At 30.8% G+C, this 25,711-nt stretch overlaps 1 protein-coding gene, 1 long non-coding RNA gene and 1 pseudogene across 3 annotated transcripts; 1 reads left to right on the forward strand and 2 right to left on the reverse strand.

Moving 5' to 3' along the window:
- Window positions 1–50: 50 nt before the first annotated feature.
- Window positions 51–9,293, reverse strand: LOC146907618 (transcriptional adapter ADA2b-like). Its single transcript, XM_085724912.1, has 12 exons — window positions 9,121–9,293; window positions 3,281–3,336; window positions 2,590–2,789; window positions 2,302–2,367; window positions 2,056–2,181; window positions 1,886–1,961; window positions 1,709–1,755; window positions 1,582–1,663; window positions 1,240–1,456; window positions 902–1,112; window positions 591–800; window positions 51–492 (listed from the first exon to the last, which is right to left on the reverse strand). Exons 1-12 carry the CDS (start codon window positions 9,291–9,293, stop codon window positions 301–303), a joined length of 1,656 nt encoding a protein of 551 aa, XP_085581038.1. The 3' UTR covers window positions 51–300.
- A 762-nt stretch (window positions 9,294–10,055) lies between these two features.
- On the reverse strand, window positions 10,056–10,611 carry LOC146907619 (uncharacterized). Its single transcript, XR_015018729.1, has 2 exons — window positions 10,492–10,611; window positions 10,056–10,387 (listed from the first exon to the last, which is right to left on the reverse strand). It is a non-coding gene; the product is annotated as an uncharacterized LOC146907619 (long non-coding RNA).
- Window positions 10,612–14,891: 4,280 nt separating this feature from the next.
- Window positions 14,892–19,149, forward strand: LOC146907620 (tropinone reductase homolog At5g06060-like; annotated as a pseudogene). Its single transcript, XR_015020167.1, has 6 exons — window positions 14,892–15,110; window positions 15,211–15,418; window positions 17,351–17,375; window positions 17,590–17,781; window positions 17,886–17,986; window positions 18,954–19,149. The product of XR_015020167.1 is annotated as a tropinone reductase homolog At5g06060-like (transcript).
- The last annotated feature ends 6,562 nt before the right edge of the window (window positions 19,150–25,711 follow it).

Below are 25,711 nucleotides of genomic sequence, written 5' to 3' on the forward strand. Positions count from 1 at the left end.
GCATGAAATTTTCAAGAGTAACTTCTACCAAACACTTGAGTAAAACAATTAAAAAAGCAACTAATGTGCAACGAATTTTCAAGGGTAATGGTCCCCCAAAAACAATATCTTAGCAAATAAGTCATTTTATTCATAAAAGCAACAAGTCTTTAATTTCCCTATGAAATTCAAATACTCCACGATGCATGAAAATATATCACTTCAAAATTTCTAGAATTGTTTATAGTTTGAACTATAACTAGATTTTATTTTGATTATAATTATGGGGTTCTAGAACATAATAATAGATTAAGAGAGGTCTCAGGGTGAACCAAATCCCTTCTTAATGAGCATATCATACACCATGTCAACTTTCATGGTATCCAGCTGGAACATCCGATGAGCATCAGATTTTGAAGAGACGTTTCCAGCAATCATTTGTACTGACAGCTCCTCTTGCATCTTCAGATACACAGTTGGAGGCAACCCTAACTCGCAGCACATACATTTCTCCTGACAAAACATTACAGCCGACGGTTTCAGAAAACAAAAATATAAGAAGCAATGTGCAGATTTAAAATGCAAACTTGACATAAGAAAAAGATTCTTACAGCTTCAGAAAGTAAATTCGCTCCTGCAGCATCCATTTCATTGACATAACTTGAAGTAGCTCGCCCTGCAGGTCTGGGATCAGCAGAGTCCGCAGACATCAAGGCATTTGGAACCCCGCGATTGTTCGGGACCACATAAGCACTTTCTCTTGCCCTAAGGGCACTTTCTTCAACTTCAGTTCTTCTCTTTTTTCCAGCAGCACGAGCTTCCTGCGATCATGTTTAACAAATGTCAGAGATAACTGTTCTATTTTCCATGCAGTGAAAAAAGTGAATGTCCATAACAATTGAATGTCATCCATGAATCAAACCTTAAGCTCTTGAATTCTTTTCTTAGTTCTGTGTTCAGAGATAATGGTTCTAAGCAATTCATTGTGCGCTTCCTTAGTATGAAAGCGCATGAACACATCATATTGACGACATATTGCCTTTTCCTCTGGTGTTAAATCCTTCTCAAATGGATTTGCATATAGCAAATTCCTTTCAAGTATGAATTTCTTCCTGCGCTCTCTTTCATCAAGCCTTCAATATTTTTCAATTCAAAGATACGAACGTGAGCAATACTATGCAACAAATAACATTATTTTTTATGAATTTGAGTGTGGATGACACAAGAAAAGAAACCAACAAAACTAAAATGGTTGTTTACCTTTTATTATAGATACGTATCACACGAAGTTTGATCTCTATCTCTTCCGCAGTGTCAGAGTCGTTAAACTCCATATCAGCGAGTAATTGCTCAGCATCGTTATCATACTCAATATCAAATTCCTGCCTTTTCGGGTTATAACCACTAGCTTCAACCAAAGAAGGGTCGTCATTTCTTGAGGATTTTGGCTTATTTCCTCCAGAATTTCTTAAGGAGTCTGTCAATGACAAAAGAACTATGGTTAAATACAGAATGTAATGTCATGATATGATATAAGTTTCCTCAAAGAATCAATATTGTGTAATGTCAATTGGGATTTAGGACCAAATATAAAATTCACACCTTTTCCCCGGCCTCTATTGGATGCCTTTTTGTTAGTTCCACCTGCAGCATGTGTCTTGACGTGAGGGCCCAGAATCCGATCCTATAATATATAAACGATAGATATCGAAAGAAAATGATAATTCACATTGGAAGTCATAGATGATTCTAAATACATCAATTCCCTAAATCTATCTGAAAGAATGATAAATGAGACATGCATGATTTATAACAGTATGTTATGTAATGAAATCACTTTTTCACAAAAACTAAAAACTACAAAAATTAATGCATGTGATGTTCAGTATTGTGATTTGTGACAAACCTTTCTTGTCATCACCCTGCCCTTTCCCCATGGCAAGAAGTTCTTCTCTGCTTTTTCCAACAACATGAGACATATCCTAGTAAATAAGAACGATTAGCATTTAAAATACATTTATACGAACGAATATGATAAGAAACACTGATTTCAGCTTCATTTGAAGCATCTCATACCGGAAGAGGGAAGCATGGAGAGTCCAAGTACACAATCCTATAGTGTTCAGTGCATGCCTCTTTGTTCTTTGTTCCAACATGCTCAGCAACTTCTTCCCAGTTATTCATGCCATACATTTCAAGTCCCTACAACCAAAAAAATTATTGGTAGAAAAGTTAGATATTAATAAGATATTTCTTCTTCAACACCAAATATAATGATTTATCATATTCCACCATTAGTCGCATCGACTTTAAACCAAGTACCTCTAGAAGCAAAATTTCTTCATCCGCGTTCCAGTCGGGGCAAATGAGAGGGAAAGACAAATTATCCTGTCAATAGGGAACCATATTAAAAAACTGATATAGAGAAACAACACAATAATAACAAACAACAATGTTGCCGAAACCAGTGGTAATGCAATTATATCAACGGCGATTTGGCAGATTCACAAGCATTTATGCAGGATAATTGTCGCATAACCTTTCTATCGATCAAAATGTTAAGTTTAACAAGACATCAAAGGAAAACATTTGAAAGTAATGGTTACTGACCATGACCCTGTAAGCATGATTGCTTTTGTGGGGTGTCAGCTCAGCTCCAACAGAAAAGCACTCAACACATAAGTCAAAATCTGGGCACACGGCACACTTAATCCGGATTTGTCCTGTAATATCGATATTACAGTAATTGCAATGATACAGAGCCCTTTTCGCTTCACCCGCTCCTTGACCTAACTCACAAAATCCCCAGAAAATTATGTTCAAACATTATCCATTAATCATAAATGAATAAATAAATAGACAATTGAATTTAGGGTTGTTAGGGTTTATGTTTCCAAAGCACGCTTCGATCCAAACATACACAATAAGTTTTCGTTTGGTAACGCATCAGAAACATTTTTCTCACATCCCGATACTCATTCCATGACGATAATTTCCAAGCTACAAATTGTCAAAGTGAATGAATGCACGCATTGGTGCAAATATATATTATACTAACAGCTACGCTATTCCTTACGAAGATCGAGAAACACTTACACGAAACTAAAGAATGAAAATGTGGCTATATGCAATTGGTTTTTAAACTTTGACTTGGATGGAAATGAACAAGTTTGGTCATGTGTTTCGCATTCGTAATATACAAACATTTCTCATTCTAAACATAGTAAATTAAAAAATGTGGAAACAATATAAATACATTTATATGCTACAATCTCATAGAGCATGATAATTGAAAAGGTACCTGCAGCTCCAGATTCTGAGTTATCTCCACTTGCAGCATTCTTCTTTTTCCTTGACCTACACAGTAAATAAAATTAACCACGTAAAACATATAGTTGCATTATGACTTGCATTATGACCTAATTACAATAAAAAGATATTAAAGAATAGATATGAATAAAAATCAAACCTTTTGCATGATGGATCATCATCGTAATATTAACAATTCAAAAGAAACCCTATGTTTCTATGATTACTCGGATTTTTTTTTTTTACAAAATAATAAATAAAGGATTTTATTTTATAGTGATTCTGTGGATAAGTTTGACAAAGGAACAAGGATATTTGTGTTTGAGTTTGAGTGTGCAATACGTACGGGCCAACAAAATAAAAAAATTTAAACCTAACCAAATTGAAAAATGTATCTTGTCTGATTCGGTTCAAAACCAAACTGAACTCACCTAAATTAATTTGGTTTTTGGTTTTTGATTTTGAGACCAAAATAACTGATGGACCCGACCGATGCTAATGTCAAAAATATCGTTTTAAAAATGTAAGCAAGTAGTAGAGTAAAAAAAAAGTGAATAAGATTTAATTTAGTCTCTCCATACAACTTAATGAGAATTGGTTTGACCAAATGATTTTCATTAAAATAAATGATTTGGGATTGGATGAAAATAAGGAAGTTGACTCGGTTAAGTAAAATATTTATCTTAGTCAAAAGAAAATAAAATGTAGTGTTTATGGAAAAGAATAGCCAATAATGAATGGAAAAATACCTTTTTTTTTTTAAGAGGAATGGCAAAATACTTACATTCATATTGGTCAATTTTTATAGGTTACCTTTGAAAAATTGTGAGTAATTTACCTATCATCCAATTAAAATTAGTTACATAAACAATTTTGTGTAGGTGAAGTAAAAGTTAGTTTGTGGATACCATTTGTAAATTTACTTATGTGACTAATTTTCATGGGTTGTTGAGTAAAATACCCGCAATCATTCAAAGTAGCCTCAAAAAAAAAAAAAAAAAAAAAAACATAAACTCAAAGATGTACTAAGCAAGCAAAAGTTTGTGATGTATTGCTCCAACACCTATGACTACACATTTAAATTAAATTTCATTCAGGATGTATTCTAGCATAAATTTGTATAAATTCTAAAATGAATGAACAATCCTTTGCTTACAAGGCCTAATATCATTTACTCTCTAGTAGTATCATGCTGCAATGTATTTTTGTTACAGTTCTTTTGAGTTTTATTATGTTTCAAAAGGCATCTTACAAATTCATTTTGCATTAATACATATTAAACATTCACTATTACGAATGAAGATATTGCATGCCCAAAAACAACAACAAATAATATAACAGGGGAATGAAAAGAAACAACATCAAAAGAAAAAAAAAATGGAAAACGCATGAAAGTGAAAAAGAATACATGAAGTTTGTTTACATTGTTTCAAAACGCAAGAGAGAACACTTACAACTCTTTTAATGCCTCGATCGATGCTTTTTTCTTAGGATAAACCTCCATTGATGCTAATGGAGGAAGAGAGTAGCACAAGAAAAATGGAACAAGAAAGATGGGAAAGTTGGAGAGTTTTTTTTTAAAACAACAAAATGAGGAAAATTGTATGAGAAAAGGATTATATTCTGAGTGAGAGAAAGAATATATATTTTTTCTTTTAAACCTGGTATTTTATCCAAACGACATAGACTAATCATTCGAGTCTTTTCAACCCGATATTTTGAGGAGAAAGAGTTTTAATATTGTTGTATGTCCAAGTCCTAACTTTAATTTAAAATTTGGTTAAGTTAAAAGAGACTCGTGTCATTTTATTCAAACACACTTGAATTCTTTATTTAATTATAAAATTTCTTAATTTGTAGATTAACTGTATTATTATCACTGCATTTTTTTTACAAAAAATATTATCCTGCGTTGAACATGTTTATTATAATAATACATACTTAAAATATTTATTGATGAATTTTAGTAAATATAATTATTTTTTAAAAGATGCAAATATAATCATTTTATATAGTTCAATGTTTCAACATGTTTTTTTTGGTTACATGTTTGAACATTTATTAAAATATCATCCTGCGTTGAACAATGTTTGACCATGAATTTTAGGGTGGTTTGATTATGCTTAATATTAATTTATATCAAAATTAGGGAATATTTTCATAGGATTAAAATTTGTATTGATTTATAATTTAAATATCATATTTTAAGGGAAATTAATATAGTCTTTGTTGAGCTATAAAATATTCAATAAAATTGAAGAGATATATTATATTTTGAGGAGTGTTATTTGAACAACCAATTTGGTGACAACTTATTTTACAACCATAATTTACAAAGAAAAAGTAGTATTAGCACGAAAACTAAAGCAATAGAGATATAAAGTAAAAAATAATGTGACATCAAATTGTCATCAAATGGATGTTCAAATATCATTTATCTATATTTTACCTAACGATACAATCATATAAGAACTTTTATAAAAAAAAATACATATTATTGTAGTAAAAAAAATTATATTTTTTTTTTAAGGAAAAAAAAACATTTATTTATTGTTTGAACTTTTTATAATAGCTCATTGTAAAATAATAGTTACTTATTATTTCTTTAGTGCTTAATGCTTATAATAATTGGTAGCCTACATTATATAACTAGTTATTTAGTTTTTGGAATATAATAAAATAAAAATAATAATATGACATAAATTTATCGTATATGGCCCTGAACATCATTTATATTATTGACTTTAAATAAATTTTGTCAAAAAAAGAATTTGACTTTAAAGAAAAAAATACTATATTTTCATATCTATCATTTGTGAGAATCATGTTTTATATATTAACTATTGTATCAAATTTGTTTTTCCAAAGTATATTTTTGTACATCATTGTTTGTTTGTGAATTAAGTGGTTGTAGGCGCGGTGTAGTTTGGATCAGTACTTTTGAGGTACAAATAATCCGATCCAAATAAAAGTCATGTGTGGTTTGATTTAGTTTGAATCACAATTTTAAAAATGATTTGATCCAATCCAACTGAATGCAGATTTATTTGGATGAAATTTTAACTATTCAAAATACAATTGTAAATATTTTTTATTAATACTACACAATCCTAATAAAAAAAATCCTAATAAAATAATAAGTTTGATAGAAAATTTATTAGAAATTAATATTAGTATGTTATGAAAATTATAATGATCTATTATGTTTGAAATATATGAATCAGTAAAAATGTAAATTAAATAAAACTAATAATAATTGTTTTAAAAGAAATTAAAAACAAACAAACAATAGACTAATTTTTTTTGACAAAAAAACAATAGATTAATGTAATATACTAACAAAAAAAAGTATTAGAATTTACTTATGATTTAGTTCGGTTTGATTTGATTTTGATAAAGTGATCTAAAATTTGATTCAATCTAAGAGGTTTTCATAAAATGACATTCAAACACATTGAATGATATTCTAATTATGTGGTTTTTTTTCTTTCAATCTTAATATTTGGACCATTTTGAATTGAACACCCCAAAAAATAATATATTATAACTAATGATTTAGACTCATCACTTATTCACTTTACATTTTTTCAATTACATGTTAGAGTAGTAAAATATCTATAATTCTTAAATTGATAATAAGTAATGATGAAAGAAACTTACGCTGATCGTGTTACCGGTGGTTGTATCTTTGAGCACATTACGTCATTCTTTGAAGTAGCCATTAAAGCACCAAATCTTGAGTTTGCCTAGGTTGTTTTGATATGTCGTAATTTTTCACCGATCTCTTTTAAGCATGTGCGTCTCTATTTAATATTTAAAAAATTGTAGTAAATTAAAAAATATATTAAAATTTATTAGAAATAAAATACATTCTAGTCTATTGGTCAACTAAGAAATTTTGTAGGATATTAATCGAGACACATCTATTGTAGGTTCAAAACTAATTTTTAAATCCCCTCTAATAATTAGGGTCAACTAAGAACTTTTAAAGTTTCTAGAAGGACTCTCTTAAGGGATAAGTCATGCAGAAAAAATAAAAAGGTAATTGTATTAAATTTTTCATAGATTTATTAATAATTAATAGTAGTAGTAATAATAATCTATACTATATATATATATAAAAATAACTCATTTCAGCTATTTTGGACTGACTTTTACACTTTCCAAAAATATTCTCAATTTTAAATACAAATAACACGTGTAACAAATAGATAAGAGTTGCTTTCTGTCTCTTAAACCATTGTTAATTATTATTGCGGAACCTTTTATTTTTGCGGCGTCGAAATGATTCCGAATGTTTGTTAATGATTTTGGTTGATTTGATGAAAATGAAAGCCATGTTGCTGGTGAAGTTGACTTTATGCAATTCCAAGGATTCGTGCTAAAAGTTTAACAGGAATTGTTGCCTTTTTCTTTTTCATTTTCTTATATTTTCAGCTTTTGAGGGCTTTGGTCTAGTCCCCCTCTTGTGTATATATTATTTTCCCCTTATTTTTATAAAATCTTTTTTTTAGTTTGACGGCATAGGATGGAGGTTTCGCTGGATGTCAACCTAGTTGGGATACCGTTGTTTCCTCTTGATACTTGTCCTTTCCCCTGACTTAAAAAAAAAAGAAATAGATAAAAATAAATTTAAATATTAAAAAAATGTAACAAACACGATATAAAGATATATGCACGTATTAGTTTATTTTTATTATTAACTATATATATAAATTTAAATATAAGAGTTTCTTTTACATATATAATAGCATTTTTTAAAGTGAAATAAGGTTTTTTATAATCATATAACATAATAGTTTGAAGCAATGAACCAAGAAAAAATAAATAAAGAATAGTTGATGCAATGGACCAATGAAAAAGAATATTTTAATGCAATGTACCAAAGAAAGAAAAATAGTTTGAAGCTGTTAGTTGGTAATTTCACGAGCCTCATTTAATGTGGTCAATATTAGTTGACTTTTATTCTTGCAGGAATCAAAGTCTTTTCTTCGACTTAACGAGTTTCGTCATGATGTTGAACTTAGTATGAAAAGGTCTAAAAGCCTTAAGGTTCGGCAAGACACGAGTCAGGAATGCAAAACCGTCGAAGTCAAGCAACTTCTGGTGAGGCGGGAAGATTTGAATTTCAAAGAGAAGCAGTTTTCTCAATGGATAACTGGGAGACAAGCAGTTGTCTACATGGAAGAAGTGCTGATCGTGGGATTATACTTTTTACAGTTATTTTTCTATATATAAATAGTAGTTTTCCATAGGGAAAACGGGTCGCAAATCACCTATACAGAATTCTAAAACACTCGAAGTACCAGCGCAAAAGAAACGAGTCATAAAGAATGTATGTAAATGATTTGTCGAACCACCTTTATTTTTAATGCATCGTACTTTATTTTTCCTTTAAGTTTCTGCAATTTTAAATTTAATGCCTTTACTTTGCTTTTAAAAACTCTTTTTCTGTGGAAAGACGCCATACAGTCTCGTCCTGTTCGCAAAGCAGCCTATGAACTCAACGAACGCTTGATAAACAAATGCACAACATGTTCTAGGATTTCTGATTTGATCCTGCTCGTAATAACCAAAACCAGCCCCCGTAGTTTACCAAAAAACCGGTAAACAAATTGGCACACCCAATGGGACCTTGTTTGTGCATCATTTTTAAAAACTTTTGGAAGAAATTTCGATTGCACTTTTTTCAAACAAAAAACTCTTTGGAAGAAATTGCCATAATCTTCCAAAACTTTTTCAAAACTTGTTTTCTAAAAACCTTTCTTGTGAAAACGGTTTTCTGAAGATTAGCAACGATTTTCAGTAAACTTTTTCTAAGGAAAAATTTGCATTTGGTGCATGCATTTAAGAAGTGCTAAAGCTTTGAAGATAATGACTAAATCCGTCAATATTGTTGCTTCTATGTCATCACAATCATCGCAATCCTCATCACAAGCACAATTTACACGGGCATTCGCCCCTGCAGTGGGTGCTAGTGTATCAACGGCCTTGGGGGTAACCATGGCTATGCCGGTTTCGACGGAAATGGGAGTAACCGCTTCCACATCCGGTTCGACTATAACCGCTCCAATGACACAACCATAAATGAGGACATTTGTGCCACCGTTTATTGCTGGTGAGCCTGTTTCTACAAGTGTTCATACTTCTCCTAATCCTCAAGTTAGGGTTAGATTTGATGATTGGGTCATAAATATAGGTTTACCCCTTTTTACACTTACTATATAAATATATATGGTGGTGGTCGGGGTTTGAACCCCGAACCTTGCATATTTTATGCATTGTCCATACCAACTGAGCTGCTATATATATAGAACTAAATATAAACACTAGAAAACGTAGTAAAAATAAGACTAAATTGCATTTTTGGTCCCTTAACTATTTAGGTAGTATCGCTTTGGTCCGTTAATTAAAATTCGATTTATTTTGGTCCTTAACTTTCTCTCTATTACACCTTTTGATCATTTCCGTTAGTTTTAATTAAAAAACGTTAGGGTTTCTTCATTTTTTTTTGGAATTTTTCTGAGATTTTTGTTGTTGAAGGTTGATGGTGATGATATGAAGATGAAAAAGAGGAGAAGAAGATAGAAAAACTCTAACATTTTTGAATTAAAACTAACGTAAAGGACCAAAATGTGTAACAGATAGAAAGTTAAAGGACCAAAATAAATCGAATTTTAATTAAGGGACCAAAACGATATTATCTAAATAGTTAAGGGACCAAAAATGCAATTTAGCCTAAAAATAAAAAGCTTATACACATTGGATTTTCACATTATAAAAACATAACATTGATTTTGCGAAAAACAAATAATACAATAACATTTCAATTCATAAGTTTACAAACTCAAATGTAAAACACAAAACATAAATATATCCTAAGGATTACAACAAAACAACGGTAACAGTAAAAATTAAAAAAGTAGAGCTAGCTAGCCATAAGGAATGCATTCACATTCATCGTTAATGCACTGTAAAATTGTTAGAGAGGGACACGTAATGCATGCACATTCATCTTTAATGCACTTTAATATTGTTACAGAGTGTGTTCGAGAGGGACACGTATGTCCACTGCACTCGGCATCAGAAACACATTTTCCTGCAATGTGAAATAAGAATAAAGAAATATTACTAAAAAGGGGTGAACGATTGTGTATAAGATAAATAAAAACATTAATTAAAAATTACAAAAAATAATCTTGCCTTCAACATTGGCTACAATGATAAATATGGAAACAAAAAGGATCATAGTATAAACAAACTTGAGAATTTCAATCATTTTTCACCTTCACAAATAATTATAAATGTACAATTGTTTGATCATTTTATATAGTAAAAAAGGTCATGCTATTTTACGTCAATTAAACATATTTTTATATTTATTTTATTATAAAAAATCCTTCATCAAAATTATATTAATATTAAATATCAATATTGAACATTGACGTAGCATATATATGTGTCCCTTCAGCTCTTGAAATTGATCATTCGAACTTATAATAATTATAATTTGAGATCATTCTTGTTTGTTAACCTTTCATTATTATTTTTGTTATTTCCTATCTAGCCTTTCATAACAGGCAACTGAAAACCAACATTATATTAAATTCGTCTGAGTGGAATTAAACTCAGATATCTTAACCTATGTCTCATGTTCGAATCTTATGATTAAATAAAATGTGGTTGGATTTGGAGATCCCATTCAAGGGAACATGAATAAAAGAATCTCTTCATTCTTAAAAAATGTACCCTTGAAAGTTATCAAATATGGTTCAAAAAGTCATATTGCCTTCTGATCATAGAGAGGACAAATTAATTTGGTACCCTTCAGATTTTGATGCATTATCTCTAAAAAATGCATACAAGTTTAAAGATTCTCAAGGTCAAGGATATTTTTGGGCCAAAACCATTTGGCATGTTGATATTCCACCCTAAAAATCCATGATGCTTTGGAGAATAATGCATAAAAAATTACCAACTGATGATAATCTGATGGTGAGGGGCTGCAACTTACCCTATATTTGTAACAACTGCATCTTTCCACCTCTTTTTTAATTTGAATGTGGTTTTGCTTTTAAAATCTGGTCTTGGCTGGCCACTATTCTAAACAAGACTCTACAATGTTCCTCTTTAGAAGATATATGGATGTTTGGTGATTCTAGCTTGCCTCGTTAACATTTTCAATACTATATGGTATGCAAGAAATCACACCAGATTTCAGACACATTCATTGGAAAGCTGCCATTAACGTCATCATCTTTAATGCTTCTCTTACTGGTAACAAGACTAAGCTAACCTTAACAATTACAATGATTGAGTTTATCATTCTCAAATACTTAAAAGTGGATATCCATCCTCCTAAAGAACCTACCATCAAGGAGGTCTTTTGGCCCCCTCCTCTTTCTTTATGGATCAAAGGTAACATTGATGGTGTCTCATGTGTATAGAGAGAGCAACTCTTGTGCTGATGGTTTAACCAAATTGGCCCTTGAACTTACTGATAACTCTATTATTTGATGGAATGAAGTTCCTCAGTCTGTTAAATATAACTACATTTGAAATAAACAAGAATTACCTACTATATGTTTGTTTACTTTTGAAAAGGTATTGGCTTGGTCCCCATTTTCCTTTTTTGTAATCTGGTTTGTTTTTAATTGATTGTTGATGATGCTTTGCATCATATGTTTGGCCTAAAAAAAAGTTGCTTATACTAGAGAACAAAAAAAGTTGATGTTTTTGGCATATAACAAGGAACATAGAGAATATTAATTTGCCATCTAATCTAACAGTGAGAGAAACTCCAACTTCTCTCTTAGTTTTCTTTCTCTTTCACTCATTGAAGAAAGGTGATTTTAGGTCATTTTTTGACCTAGAATCACCTATGTATCTTTTTTTTCCCTTTCTTTCGGTCTAAATAAGTGATTTCCATATATATATATATATATCAAGTGTTCTTTTTTGTGTTTTTTTCTTGATTTCGTCGTTTGAGTGTGGCGTTGTGTTGTTCATCGTCATGTGCGAAGTTGTTTGATTTCGCATCTTGTTGCGGTGTTCGTTTGTTTCATATTAAAAGATCAACTTTAGTCAATCGCAAATTCAATCAATGATTTGGACATCAACATTGCAGATGCGGAAGCACGATTATTCTGGTGATTTAGATATTATTATATTATTTGTAGGCATTTTGCCGTTGTATGCTATTTATTAACTTGGGTGTTGTAAGTTAGTTCGCAGATTCACCCTTTACGTTTTTAGCGATGTTGATTGTGATGTATTATATCAATTTGAATGAATGAATATCGTTTTGTTTATCGGAAAAAAAAAATTAATTTACCATCTAGCAATGCTTATTAGGCCACAATAAATATCTATGTCAACAAAATATCTACCTAATAATTGCGTTGTCATGTAATAAATGATAGGTCACATCCTAAAAAATACCAAAAAAATAAAGATAAGGACCAAAATTCAGAAAAAGTAAAATAGGTGGACCAAAAAACGGAATTTCAAAATAGAAGGATCAAAATTTTATTTTTGTTTTTTCTATTTTTTTTTTGAGGAAATTTTTGTTTTGAAAATAGAGAGATCAAAAGTGCAACTAAAAAAAAATTGATATGTTAGCTTGAAGTTAACCTTGACAAATTTTGATATTTATCTTTGATCAACTCAATCCTAGCTAAAAACTAGGGGGTAAGTCAACTTGTTTGAGATATGGAAAAAGAAGATGAATGTCTTGAGTTTAAACAAAGACGTAAATATGTTAATCTAATAAACAAACTACTGATAATTGTCATTAAAAAAATCGCAGTTAAAAACTCATTTTTTTTGTCTTCTTTTTTTACAAAAGCAAAACGATATTCATTCATTCAAATTGATAGAATACATCAGAGACAATAACATTATCAATATCGTTAAAAACGTAAAGGGTGAATCTGCGAACAAACTCACAACACCCAAATTATTAGCAACCAACGACAAAATGCATACACACAATATGATAAAATCTAAATAACCAGAATACCCATGATTCTAGAACTACAACGTTGACCCCCAAATCATTGATTGAATTTGTGATTGTCTGAAGCTGATATTTCAATATGAACCAAACGAACACCACACAACAAAATGCGAAATTAAACAACGCCGCACAAGACGATGAAATACACAACACCGCACTCAGACGACGAAATCACGAAAGAAAAAATTTGATATATGTGAAAATCACTTATTGAGATTGAAAGAAAGGAGAAAAAAGATGCATAGGGGTGATTCTAAGTCAAAAAATGATCTAAAATCTCTCCTCGATGAGTGAACGAGAAAGAAAACTTAAAAAGAAGGTGTAGTTCTCTCACTAAAAAACTAGGGTTTTGTGGTCATTGGGATTCAATTATGCCCTTTTATTATACCTTTATGTGGTATATATAACCTGGATACACTTTATGTTCTAAATGTTTTTTTCTTCGGTTTTACCCTTCATTTAAACTATGTTTTATTATTATTTTTATAATATTTTATATCAATTTTTTATAATCTTATTTATATTACCAATTAAAGAATTAGTTAAATCTCATCTATAACAATATATAAAAGGAGCACATCCTTTTGGACTAAACACACTCTCTCTCTCTCTCTCTCTCTCTCTCTCTCTCTCTCTCTCTCTCTCTCTCTCTCTCTCTCTCTCTCTATTTTTACCATTATTTTAATTTTTTTTTGTTTTTTATAATATTATTTATATTATCAATTAATAAATTTGTCAAATCCCGTTAAAACAAAAACAATCCACGACAATATTAGACACTATAAAAAAATTTATTTTACCTTGTATGAAAAAATACATGCTTCAACGTAACATCTTTTATTCCAATTTTATCCTTTATTGAAAAACATAAAGACGGACACGTTAGTGTCTTTCTTGACACTAGTACGTATAAAGTTTTCACATCTATTTATCTGGAACTAATTCTTGACGGAGAATCCCTTGTACACAAGTGAATTCTTTCTTCTAAGCTGAATTTTATTAATACGCAACTTTTGAGTTGAATTTTATCAATAAGTGACTATTTTTTTAGGGATCAATGAGTGACTATTTTGTTGGTATATACTTTCCGTCTTCATTTAAAATACAAAATACAATCTTTTATTTTTGTGGTGGCCGAAGTTCGAACCCCGAACCTTGCATATTTTATGCATTGTCCCTATCAACTAAGATAAGCCCACGAGGACATACAAAATACAATCTATTTTGATGGATTTATTTTTCTTCTGTTTTTTAAGATGGCATTGTTTTTATCGTTTTTACTTTCTTTTTGTTACTATTCGGTTGGCACTTGTATAATATGGCCACATTCGTTTGTCAATATCTCTAAACTTTTTTTTTTCTTCAAAAAAAAAAGCTCTAATACTTTTTTCTTAAAAAAAAAAATCTCTAATACTTTTTTAAATACGCTAAAAAGAAAAACTCTAATACTTAATATAATTGTACACTTTTTTATTGTCCCACAAAAAAATTATACACTTATTTTTACTTATGAAGAAAATATTAGTTAGTCTCTCTTATAAAAAAATTGTATTGTGTCTCATCAACCTTGCCACCAAACACGGGTTAAGTTTGCATCTTATTCAAGGATTTATCCATCTGTATATAAGTATTTATATTTATGTATTCTTGCATTTTGAGAGCTATTAAATCGTAATTTGCTTTTCCTTTCCTCACTGATTATAGAAGCAAGAAATATGGATGAAACAAAGTTGACATTCAAAGATCAAAGATGGTCACTTCAAGGGAAGACAGCTCTTGTAACTGGAGGAACTCGAGGCATAGGGTCAGTTATCTTATCTCTTATGTTCATAAATTTGCTTAAGAAATGTATACAAATTATTTTCTCATTTTATTTTTTCTTTTCAATTTCAATTGTGAATCAGGCACGCAATTGTGGAAGAATTAGCGGAATTTGGGGCAAGTGTGCATATATGTGCACGAAATCAAGATGATATTAACAAATGTTTGGAAGAGTGGAAAGGCAAAGGATTTTGTGTGACAGGGTCAACTTGTGATTTATTATTGCGTGACCAACGTGAAAAATTGATGGAAACTGTTGCTTCAATCTTTCATGGAAAACTCAATATTCTAGTAAGATTTTTTATTTTTTTTTGAAAGAATATTCTAGTAAGATTTAATCATTTATATTTGATCTTGATTACAATTTGTTACAATTGACATGGTAAAAGATACATGACAAATAAAGTTGAAAGCTTGATAAAGAGAACTCATTGATTGATTGAGGATGAGATGCTTTGCATTTTGATGTATAGTAAAGAATCAACAAACTAACTACCGATCAACAAGCTAACTATATATTAACAATTTCTAACTAACTCTTAGTTCTGATTGATAAAAAATAACGGATACGGATAAACTAGTTTATATCAGATGCGATTATAACGAATGACTTATAAGCTAGTTTATAACTAATAACGAATAAGTTAGTTGATTGAGTTTAGAATGTTTGATAAAATTAACAGTTGAATTAGTTTATAAATAGTGACACAAAAAAAATATGCGTTTAATTCATATAATTTTTTTTCAATTAAGATTGCAAAGATAAAATAGAGATAGAAAAGTGATAAACTATAAACTTAGTTATAAGCTACTTAAATTAATTTATCAAAAATCTTTATAATCTCATGAAAATAAGTTATAAGTTCTTATAAAATATTTCCCTAAAAAAAAAAAGTTCTTATAAAATATAGTTTATCAAACGAAATTTTTAATCGTATTATAAACTATAAACCATAAACTTGATGTTAGTGCGTTTGTTTCAAGTTTACCAAATTTGATAAACTTGTAACAAACATATGCATGTGTATTCCTATCGTTTTATTTCCAGAAATCTACGAAGATAATTTGAAACAAACGCACAAGTGGTGGTTGTTACATAATTTAATTATGAGTTGGTTGACACTTAATGAGTTTTGGAGAGGTCGTGGTTGTTACATTATTGATGAGTTCCTTGCCGTAACCAACTCAGAAAGAAATTGAAATTGATCTGGTTGGTTTCGTAAATACTTCTTCTATAATCCACACTACAACTTTTTGATTAAAACTTCTTGAATACATTCCCACGTATCTATGAGTTTCTACATGCATCGTGAAAGATCATGTTATTGCAAAATGTTAAGATAAGCTTCTAATTTGTGATAAAACTCATGTGAATCATAAAAACAAAGTGAATAAATCAGAGAGGAAAATGATAGAGATAGGAAAAGAGGGACAAGTGGAAATTGAAATGCGAAAATTTTATTCTCTTGTAATGGAATCAACAATGATTCACACTCACTATCTATCTATACAATTGCATTCTAGTGTTCACATTATTTATATACACAACTAGTGTTCTTCTTTTATACACAATGGTAAACTTTAACTAACTATGGTTTACTTAACAACAAGTAAACTACATGGTCACGTTAATCTCTAACGGTTAGTTCTCAATTAACTAATCCCACCAAAACAACGTACACGACCCATCACCGACCTATACGACCTAAATTATCCAAGAATCAATTCCCTATCCCCAAATGGACCCATTCACTTATGCCATAAAGATTTTTGACCAAACCGAACCTAACATTCCACCTACACCAATCCTACCTCCAACCTCGGTATAGTGTGCCATTAAAACTCTATACTACAACCTATCTCTTTCCTCCCTAAACCCCAACACCACTTTCCCAAAAGAGCCACATTAAATTCCCTAATTATTCTAACCACAATCATCCAAACTCCTTTTGTAAGCAAATAGTATATCCATTTGATCCAAGTTTTTTTCTTTTATATTTTTGAAAGGTCCAAGTTATTTTCCTAAAATTCCTGCTTCCCTTTGAAAAATCAATTAATATTTCTATTATCAATTATTACTTCCAACCATGTACACATCATTTTGTATTGTAAATGATCATATATGCGACTGATATTCGGTTATTATTTTAAAATTCTCTCATTTATCTAATTTTCAGTCAAATCAACGGTTATAACTGATGTATTTTTATATTTATTTTTTAGGTAAATAATGCTGCCACATGTACACTACACATAAGAAAATAATAGATGGGTTATGTTACAAGACACCTTCATAAAAAGTAGTGTGGTGTCTTTTATCAAGTCACACCTCAAGGTGTGATTTTCACTTTTTTAGTTATAACTTTGATAAAAGACACCTTCATAAAAAGTAGTTGGTGTCTTTTAACAAATGCTCATAGAGTAACTTGATAAAAGACACCTTCACAAAAGGTGTCTTCTATCATAACCCATAATAGATTATACAGCCGAAGATATAATAACCACAATGGGTACAAATTTTGAGTCTGGTTACCATCTATGTCAACTAGCATACCCACTCCTAAAAGAATCTGGATATGGAAGCATAGTGTTCATATCTTCTGTTGGAGGTTTAAAAGCATTTGATGCTTGTTCTATCTATGCGGCCTCTAAAGGTATGTTTTCTTATGTTTATATCCTTTAACATGGAAATGATGAAGGAGAAATTTGAGTTGCATATGATAATTGAACATTGAAAATATAATATTTTTAAATTCAGGAGCAGTGAATCAATTGACCAAAAACATAGCATTGGAATGGGCAAAGGATAATATTCGAGCAAATGTCGTTGCACCTACTGACCTTTTGGAATCTATCCTGGCTTGTGATTTTAATTTTTTTTATTATGATTTGTGATATTTTATAGACTAAATTACACCACAGATCTTTAAATTATTTAATTATAATAAATTGGTCTTTTAAAGTTTTTTACGTACCACTTATTTAAGTTAGTTAATTGTAACAAGTTGATCCTTAAAGTTTTTTCCGTACCAATTGATACTTTAAATTATTTAACTGTAACAATTTGGGGGATTTCAGATTTTAAAAACATAAGTTATTTGGGACGTAAAAGTTACAATTAAATAACTTAAAGGATCTAAGTGTTACGGAAAAATACTTAAAGGACTAACTTGTTACAATAATATAACTTAAAAGACATAAGTGTCACGAAAAAAACTAAAAGGACCAAAATGTTATAATTAAATAACTTAAAGAACATCATGTGTAATTTAACATATTTTATATTATATATGGACTGTAGATACAAATTATAACATTTATATAAATGATATATCAAATAATGTGTACTTTAATTTAGATATTCCTGATAAGATGGACAGTGAGGGAAATATTGATGGATAAGAAGTGAAACTTTTTTGAGGGAATGAATGAAACTTAAAAGCCATTAATTTTTCCTAATCTTATACACCATTTTTTTATGGTTCATTGTAAAAAAACTAAGCCGTTCAACATTTTTCATTAAATTGTAGGAATTTATTTTTTCTAAAGAATTTTACTTGAAGGAAGACTAAATGCTAACTACTTACTTTTTACGGTAGTTCTAAAATCACTTTTAAATGAGTTTTTACAAAACATTAACAAAATCAAGAAGGGAAATGCTTAATCAAGAATAGTGTAACATAACACATTAAAATTATGCAAAGATTACAAGCAAGTAAGAAAAATTAACAAGAAGCTTCCTCTTATATCCTCTTGCATATTATGTTGTTAATTAGTTATGTAGCAATAATGTTCTTAACCATTATTTAAACCACTTTTGTTATAGAAATCTAAGGCTTTTGATATGATCACCATGGATGATCTAGCTTCTAGTGCACCTGTTGGTCGTGTTGGAGAACCTAAGGACATCTCAGCATTGGTTGCTTTTCTTTGCCTCCCAGCTGCTTCATATGTCACTGGACAGATTATCACTGCAGATGGAGGTTTAATACTTTAAAGTTTTATTGCCTAAAATTAGAAAATGAAGAAAATAACATAGTCTATGGATTAACTTGGTTTCATGGTTTGTGTACAATCTGCAAAACCAAAATTATTTGTAATTGTTCAAACTTATAAGTATATATGTTATGTTTCAAGACTTTTTTTTAACAAGTGAATATGAATTATATTATCAACAAGAACAAAGGAAAAAAACGAAAAAATAGTTGGTTAATCCCCAAACATATAAGGGGTTGCTGCCACCGCATATGATAACCAAATGGAAAGCAAACATTTCTAGTTTTCAGCCAACCAAATATAGACATTTTAACTTTATCAAGAAGCTGCATAATAGACTTAGCCTTGTTGCACTACAAGAAATTTGCAATTTTACAACACTAGATTTGCAACCCTTCAAAAATAACCGTCGCAATCTAATTACTGTGACGGTTCTGGCGACCCTTTTGGGCAATCGCCGCAACATTTTTTACATTATTCGCTTTTGCCCTTGACATATAGATAGATACTCTCCTCTATATTTTCCCCAAACACACGCTTAAAACCCCAAAATTTCATTCTCCAAATCTCAAACCCCAAAATTTCCCTCTCACTCTCCAGATCCCCAATAATCACAAACACTAAATATGAGATTGCAAACAAGCCCAATCTATTCCACCATCCTCTCCTCCGACCCTCACCTCCGTCATGTCGTCCTCTCCTTCATCCCTCGTGTCCCGTCTTTAACTCTTTCGTCTCCGCTCCTTCGACCCACCTTTCTCTAATTTATCAATTCCTTCAATCTACCATTCATTGATATTTTCTTTTGAAATTCGTTGGTGAGTGGAGATCAAGTTATGTTCGACCGATAAGTTGTTCGTTTCATTCCATAACACCCAAACTGTGCATTGCCAGATAAGTTGCAAAAAAGACGGACGAGATCGGTAGCCACCTAAGGAGAAAGCAAATTGTACACTAATCCACGTCTTAACCTATTGACATAGAGCTCCAAAAAATGGACAATGAATAAATAGGTCATCAGCTGATTCATAATGACCGCAATCAGATACACACCATTGTGCGTCATTTGTAATAATGATGTGACACACTAAATCATCCTTCGTTGATAACATGTTGCGTAAAAGACGAAAATAACAAAGTGAAACCTTCAGAGGGGCCGCTTTATGCCAAACAGCCTAGGCCGTTTTGTCGCGGAGGTGCATCTCCTGCCCCATAAACATTTGATACACTCCATGGACAGTGTAACCATCAATTATATTAGGACTCCACTGCCAAATATCTGTAACAATATCCTGCAGAGAAACAATATGAAGCAAAGACCTACACTCCCACATTAAAACCTCCTCCCAAACTAACAAACGACGTCACCACCCCCACGCATCTCGTCCTTCCCCTCAGCCTAAGAAAACATCTCAACTACCGTTTTGTCCTTATGAATAGATTAGTCAAAAAGGCGCTGAAACCTCTCCTGGTAAGGCACTGCCCCCACCCAACAACTTATCCTTATGTTTCAAGACTTGATTTTGTTTTCTGCCCTTTTGCTTAAACGAACAATTTTTGTTAGAAATTAAATCAAGCTTAGAATAGAAAAAAATTAACCACTTTAGGAAGAGATAAAATTACCACTTAAGTTGTAAAGTTTGACCAGGAGTCTAGGACATTGTTACTTACCTACTAAGATAAAATAAATCAATAATGTACTAGAAGATTAGAGAAGTATGATGTGGCATACTTTGTGTTATCCTTATCCTTTAAGAAATTTAGCTATCAAAGTTTTGTATTATCCTTATCCTTTAAGAAATTTAGCTATTAAGTTTGCTTAGTCATTAAGTGATAAGCTTTTGATTTCTTAGTTATTAAGAATTGAAAGTCTATATAAAAGCATGCTTGTATACCTTTATAATGCATCAATTTAAGTGAATGAAAATATAGCGTTCCATAAGAAATTCTATCTTTTGTTCTCTCTTAATTATTTGAGTTTGTGTGTTTATATGTCCCACTGATATCAAATTGGTATAAGAGCGGGTTTGGTCCTACGTGTTAGTGTCAATAATAGTTTGAGTATGTGAGGTACAAAAGAGTTTCCACTTTGCCAAAATTATTGTGAGCATGTTTTGAGAGAGATATGACAAACAATTTCAATATCGTTTGGTCCGATTCCAAATTAAATTTCAGTTATTGAGAATTTATGATGAAAACACATCTTATGAAACAAAGAAGAGAATTTCTTATGAAACACTATATTTGCATTCACTTAAACTGATGCATTACAAAGGTATACATGCATGCCTTTGTAAAGGCATGCTTGTATACTATGAAGCCCCGATACGGATACGGATACGGGTACGATACGATACGGGTACGCGAATACGTCAAAAATTTCAAATTTAGGATACGATACGGCTTGGATACGTTTACAATTTTTTTTAATATATATATTAGACATAAACGCACAAAAAATAAATAGCGTGAAATCTTAAAACTAATTACACCAAGTCAAAATACAATGGACCATTCACCAACTAAGATATCCTTTAAACCAAAACATACCATATAAACAACCTGCACTATGATGATACCAAGGTAGTATGAAGATAGTCACCCTTTTCAAGTAATGGCCAATATAATGATCCCAATTTACAAAAATTAATACTTGTGATCAAAATACAAATAAAAATTTTAAATAAAAATTAAATTAAATCATTCGGATACTTCTGGGATACGTATCCGGGAGTATCCTTAACGTATCCTTAAGGTATCCAATATATTTTTAAATAAAAATTAAATTAAATCATTCGGATACTTCTGGGATACGTATCCGGGAGTATCCGCGGAGTATCGGTATCCGATACGTATCCGACACGGGTACGACACCATTTTGGAGTATCCGGGCTTCATAGCTTGTATACCTTTGTAATGCATCAATTTAAGTGAATTATGTTTTTGATCCCTATAAAATTGCGACCTTGTAAGTTTAGTCCTTACTTAATTTTAATAGCTTTTTTAATCCCTATAAAAAAATATTACTTAAAATTTTTAGTCCCTGCTAAAATAAATTTTGTTTAATTATCCTTAAACTCTTAAATTTTTTAACGATTCTTTTTATACAAGTTTAGAACACTATGAAAGGTTCATTTACTAAAATCTATAATTTTTTAACATGAAATAAATTAAATATGAATTTTTTAAAACGACAAAAGTTTAAGATATAAGTAACAAAAATATGGACGTAGAAATCAAATTTTTGCGATATTTTTTCGGAGGACCTTTTAATAACGTTCTTAACACCCCTGTAAAAAATTGTTGAAAAACTTAAGAGTTTAAGCATAAATTAAACAAATTTGGATTGAGTAAGGACTAATATTGAGTGCAGAAATTTTTTGTAGGGACTAAAAATACTATTAAAATTAAGTAAGGACTAAACTTACAAGGTCGCAATTTTGTAGGGACCAAAAACATAATTAACCCATGAAAATATAGTGTTTCATAAGAAATTATCTCCTTTGTTCTCTCTTAATTATTTGTGAGTTTGTGTGTTAATATGTCCCATTGATATCAATTTTCACATATACTTTGTTTTTCTTTTGTGATTTTATCGTCATAACACAACACATTGTTTTGTTCCTCGTCTTGGATTGATATCAATTTGATTTTTCGTCTAATTACGATGTTTGAACGTTCAAATTGATAAGTTAACTTTGATTCAATACCAATTAAACAATGACATTGACATCATCAACATCATAGATGTAAAGGCATGATTCGTGCATACTCAAATATTTTATACTCAAATTAAAATAACTTCATCAACCAATTAAATAAAATTAAAACATGCCTTTATTCTGAAATACACCCATCAAACAAACTTGATTAAACAACTTCATCATCACCATAGTGTTGGAGATCAAGACAGTATCAGTCATCACTATAATTAGATCGGATATTTCCAAAACCCAATCTTATAGGAATTTTCAAAAATTTCATATCATCTGAAAGTTTTATATATAATCTAATTAGTCTACAAACACACAAGCAAGACATTGATGATAAATTTTGTTTTTCTTAATTCTTTAATGTCAATGGTGACAAGCTTTTCCTTAGAGTCATAAAGAGGAGTTTCCAAATGGTTGTCTATATATATATATATATATATATATATATATATATATATATATATATATATATATATATATATAAACCAAGAGATGGAAAGATAAGAGACGATAAGAGCTGGAGAAACATGAAAAAACTAATCAAGAGATGGAGGAAGGACATAAGCCGAAGGGACGAAAAACTTGAGCGAAAGAGATAAATAAAATACGTGAAACGAGTTTGAGTGATGAGATGAGATGATGATGATGATGATGATGATGATAGAAGAATGAATGGACTAGGGAGTACTTTTTGTTGGATTTTAATGTTGGGCCTAATCATAAGTATGTGTGAGAAGGGATGATATTAATAAAAAGGGGGTGCAATTAGCATCGGTTTGGTATGTTTGTTATTTGAATCTTAAAACCAAAAACCAAAAGTCGATCCTAACCAGGTTAGTTTAGGTCGATTCAGTTTGGTTGTAACCAAAACGACTTAGTTGGATCCTCTTTTTAGGTTGGTTTGATTACACACACATCTTTAAAAAAAAGAGTATCGTTGTCATTAACATTAATTTGAAACTATTACTTTTCCCACCTTATTCCATACTCACACGCCCTGTTTAATTTCCCAAAATATCATTCGAATTACGTAATCCGAAAAAATACGAAATGCAATTCGGATTACGTAATCCGAACTGCTTCGATATATATATAAGAAAGTTCACCCCTCCCATTTTATAGTTTCAACTTCTCTCTCTCTCTCTCTCTCTCTCTCTCTCTCTCTCTCTCTCTCTCTCTCTCTCTCTCTCTCTCTCTCTCTCCCTCCCTCCCTCCCTCCCTCCCTTATCCCAAAATCCGAACTACACGAATCTGTTCAAACTTTGAGTTTTTTTGCTCAAAATCACCGCATTTGAAGCTTTAACAAACATCAAATTGAAGGTTAGTACTGATTCCTTTTGCATGCAAGTTAATTTGGTCAAATTTTTTTTCATGTGCTGATGAAGTTCAGATTATATAATCTGGACTGGTTTTACACATTTCGGATTATATAATCCGGAAAAATCCTTTTTCACTCTAAAAGTTGACTTTTTACGGGGTGATTGACACATTTCGGTTTATATATAATCCGAAATGTGTAAAACAAGTCCAAAATGCACAAAATTTTCTGGATTCTATATCGTAAAAGGTCTCACAAAAATTGCTTTAGGCCTCTAAACCTATTGGGTCAACCCTGCGTAAATTAAGTATTTATAATGTATGTTTAGGGTTTTCTTCCATGAACCTTTACCTGGATAGTTGTCCTTGAGGGTCAACTGTAGTGCTCAAGGGACAATTGTGAGAACATAAAGAAAATATGGCCTTGGATATGAAATGGAGGATCCAAATTTCCTCCAGGGGTCATTATTCCCGTGCGGTCTTGTGTGAAGTCCATATCATAGTCCATGTGGACCTTGTGCAAAGAGCCACTTGTAACATAGCTTAGGTTGGACCTCATACCAGACCGGAACCATTAAGTATTGCATGTTGTGTGTTTTAGTTAGGTAATATGACCACAATGCTAGAATTTTTCTAGATAACATGCTTTTTGACGTGAATAAAGAGATTGATAATGTCCCAAATTCCAATCCGTTGAGGGTTTCTTTCCTAGGAAGATGGAGTCTTCCATAAAAGATGCAATTTTGTCACATTTCACTAGCCCATTAAAGGCTTCTAAAAAAGGATGTTAGGTGTGGAGAAAAAGTAATCTCGTTGACCCTAGTCAATTAAAGTTTTGTGTCGGTCAAAGTCATTACCAAGTATTACTAAGGAACCCGTATCTTTACATAACTAAGGAACCCGTATCTTTACATATCTGGTAAAATAAATAGAGGATCAACAAAATAACACATTTTTTTTATATTTGTATTGTTGACGCTTGTAGTGATGCAATGGGTGAGAATATAAGAACGACATCATTATGTGAAGATATTTTAAATTTTATTACATTTTTCTTGTCCTTTCTATTCTCTTTTGAGTTAGATTTATGTTCTTCCAGTCGTTTTTTTCATAAATAAATTTGTGCACTTAATTAAAAATAAAACTAACAGAAATACACACATCTTTTGACTAAATAAAAAATACACACTTGAAAACGATTTTATAATTTTTAATATATTTAGATATTTTAAGGATATTTACTGATTTTTCATAGTGAAAGTGGAGGATAAAACAATGCCTACACCAACACATCAAGTGCCCAAGAAAACACTGCCTTAATTGCCACTTAACCCGAACGTGGAATGGTTTAAGCTTCTTTCCAATCTGCTTATTGCCAGCTTGTATCCTATCTATTTGTGGACATTTTGTTAGGCCACTCATTCGATGTACATAATTTGCACAAACATATTCTCTTAAGCATTTAAGAATCACAAAATGACATAATTGATTTCCAAAGTAGGAAATTCTATACATAAATAATTATTTTTAAAATTCACAACCAAGCCATTCACAAGTA

This window comes from Medicago sativa, chromosome 7, assembly GCF_051527215.1.
Source record: "Medicago sativa cultivar Bolivia chromosome 7, Bolivia_mono, whole genome shotgun sequence".
In the NCBI taxonomy this organism is placed as follows: domain Eukaryota; kingdom Viridiplantae; phylum Streptophyta; class Magnoliopsida; order Fabales; family Fabaceae; genus Medicago; species Medicago sativa.

Coding starts and splice junctions, on each gene's coding strand:
- LOC146907618 (XM_085724912.1), bottom strand. CDS start 9,293: ATGGTTACCCCCAAGGCCGTTGATACACTAGCACCCACTGCAGGGGCG. Junction 1,756..1,885: donor GCAGGGTGATGACAAGAAAG/GTTTGTCACAAA, acceptor TCATTCTTTCAG/ATAGATTTAGGGAATTGATG. Junction 1,113..1,239: donor ATACGTATCTATAATAAAAG/GTAAACAACCAT, acceptor AAAATATTGAAG/GCTTGATGAAAGAGAGCGCA.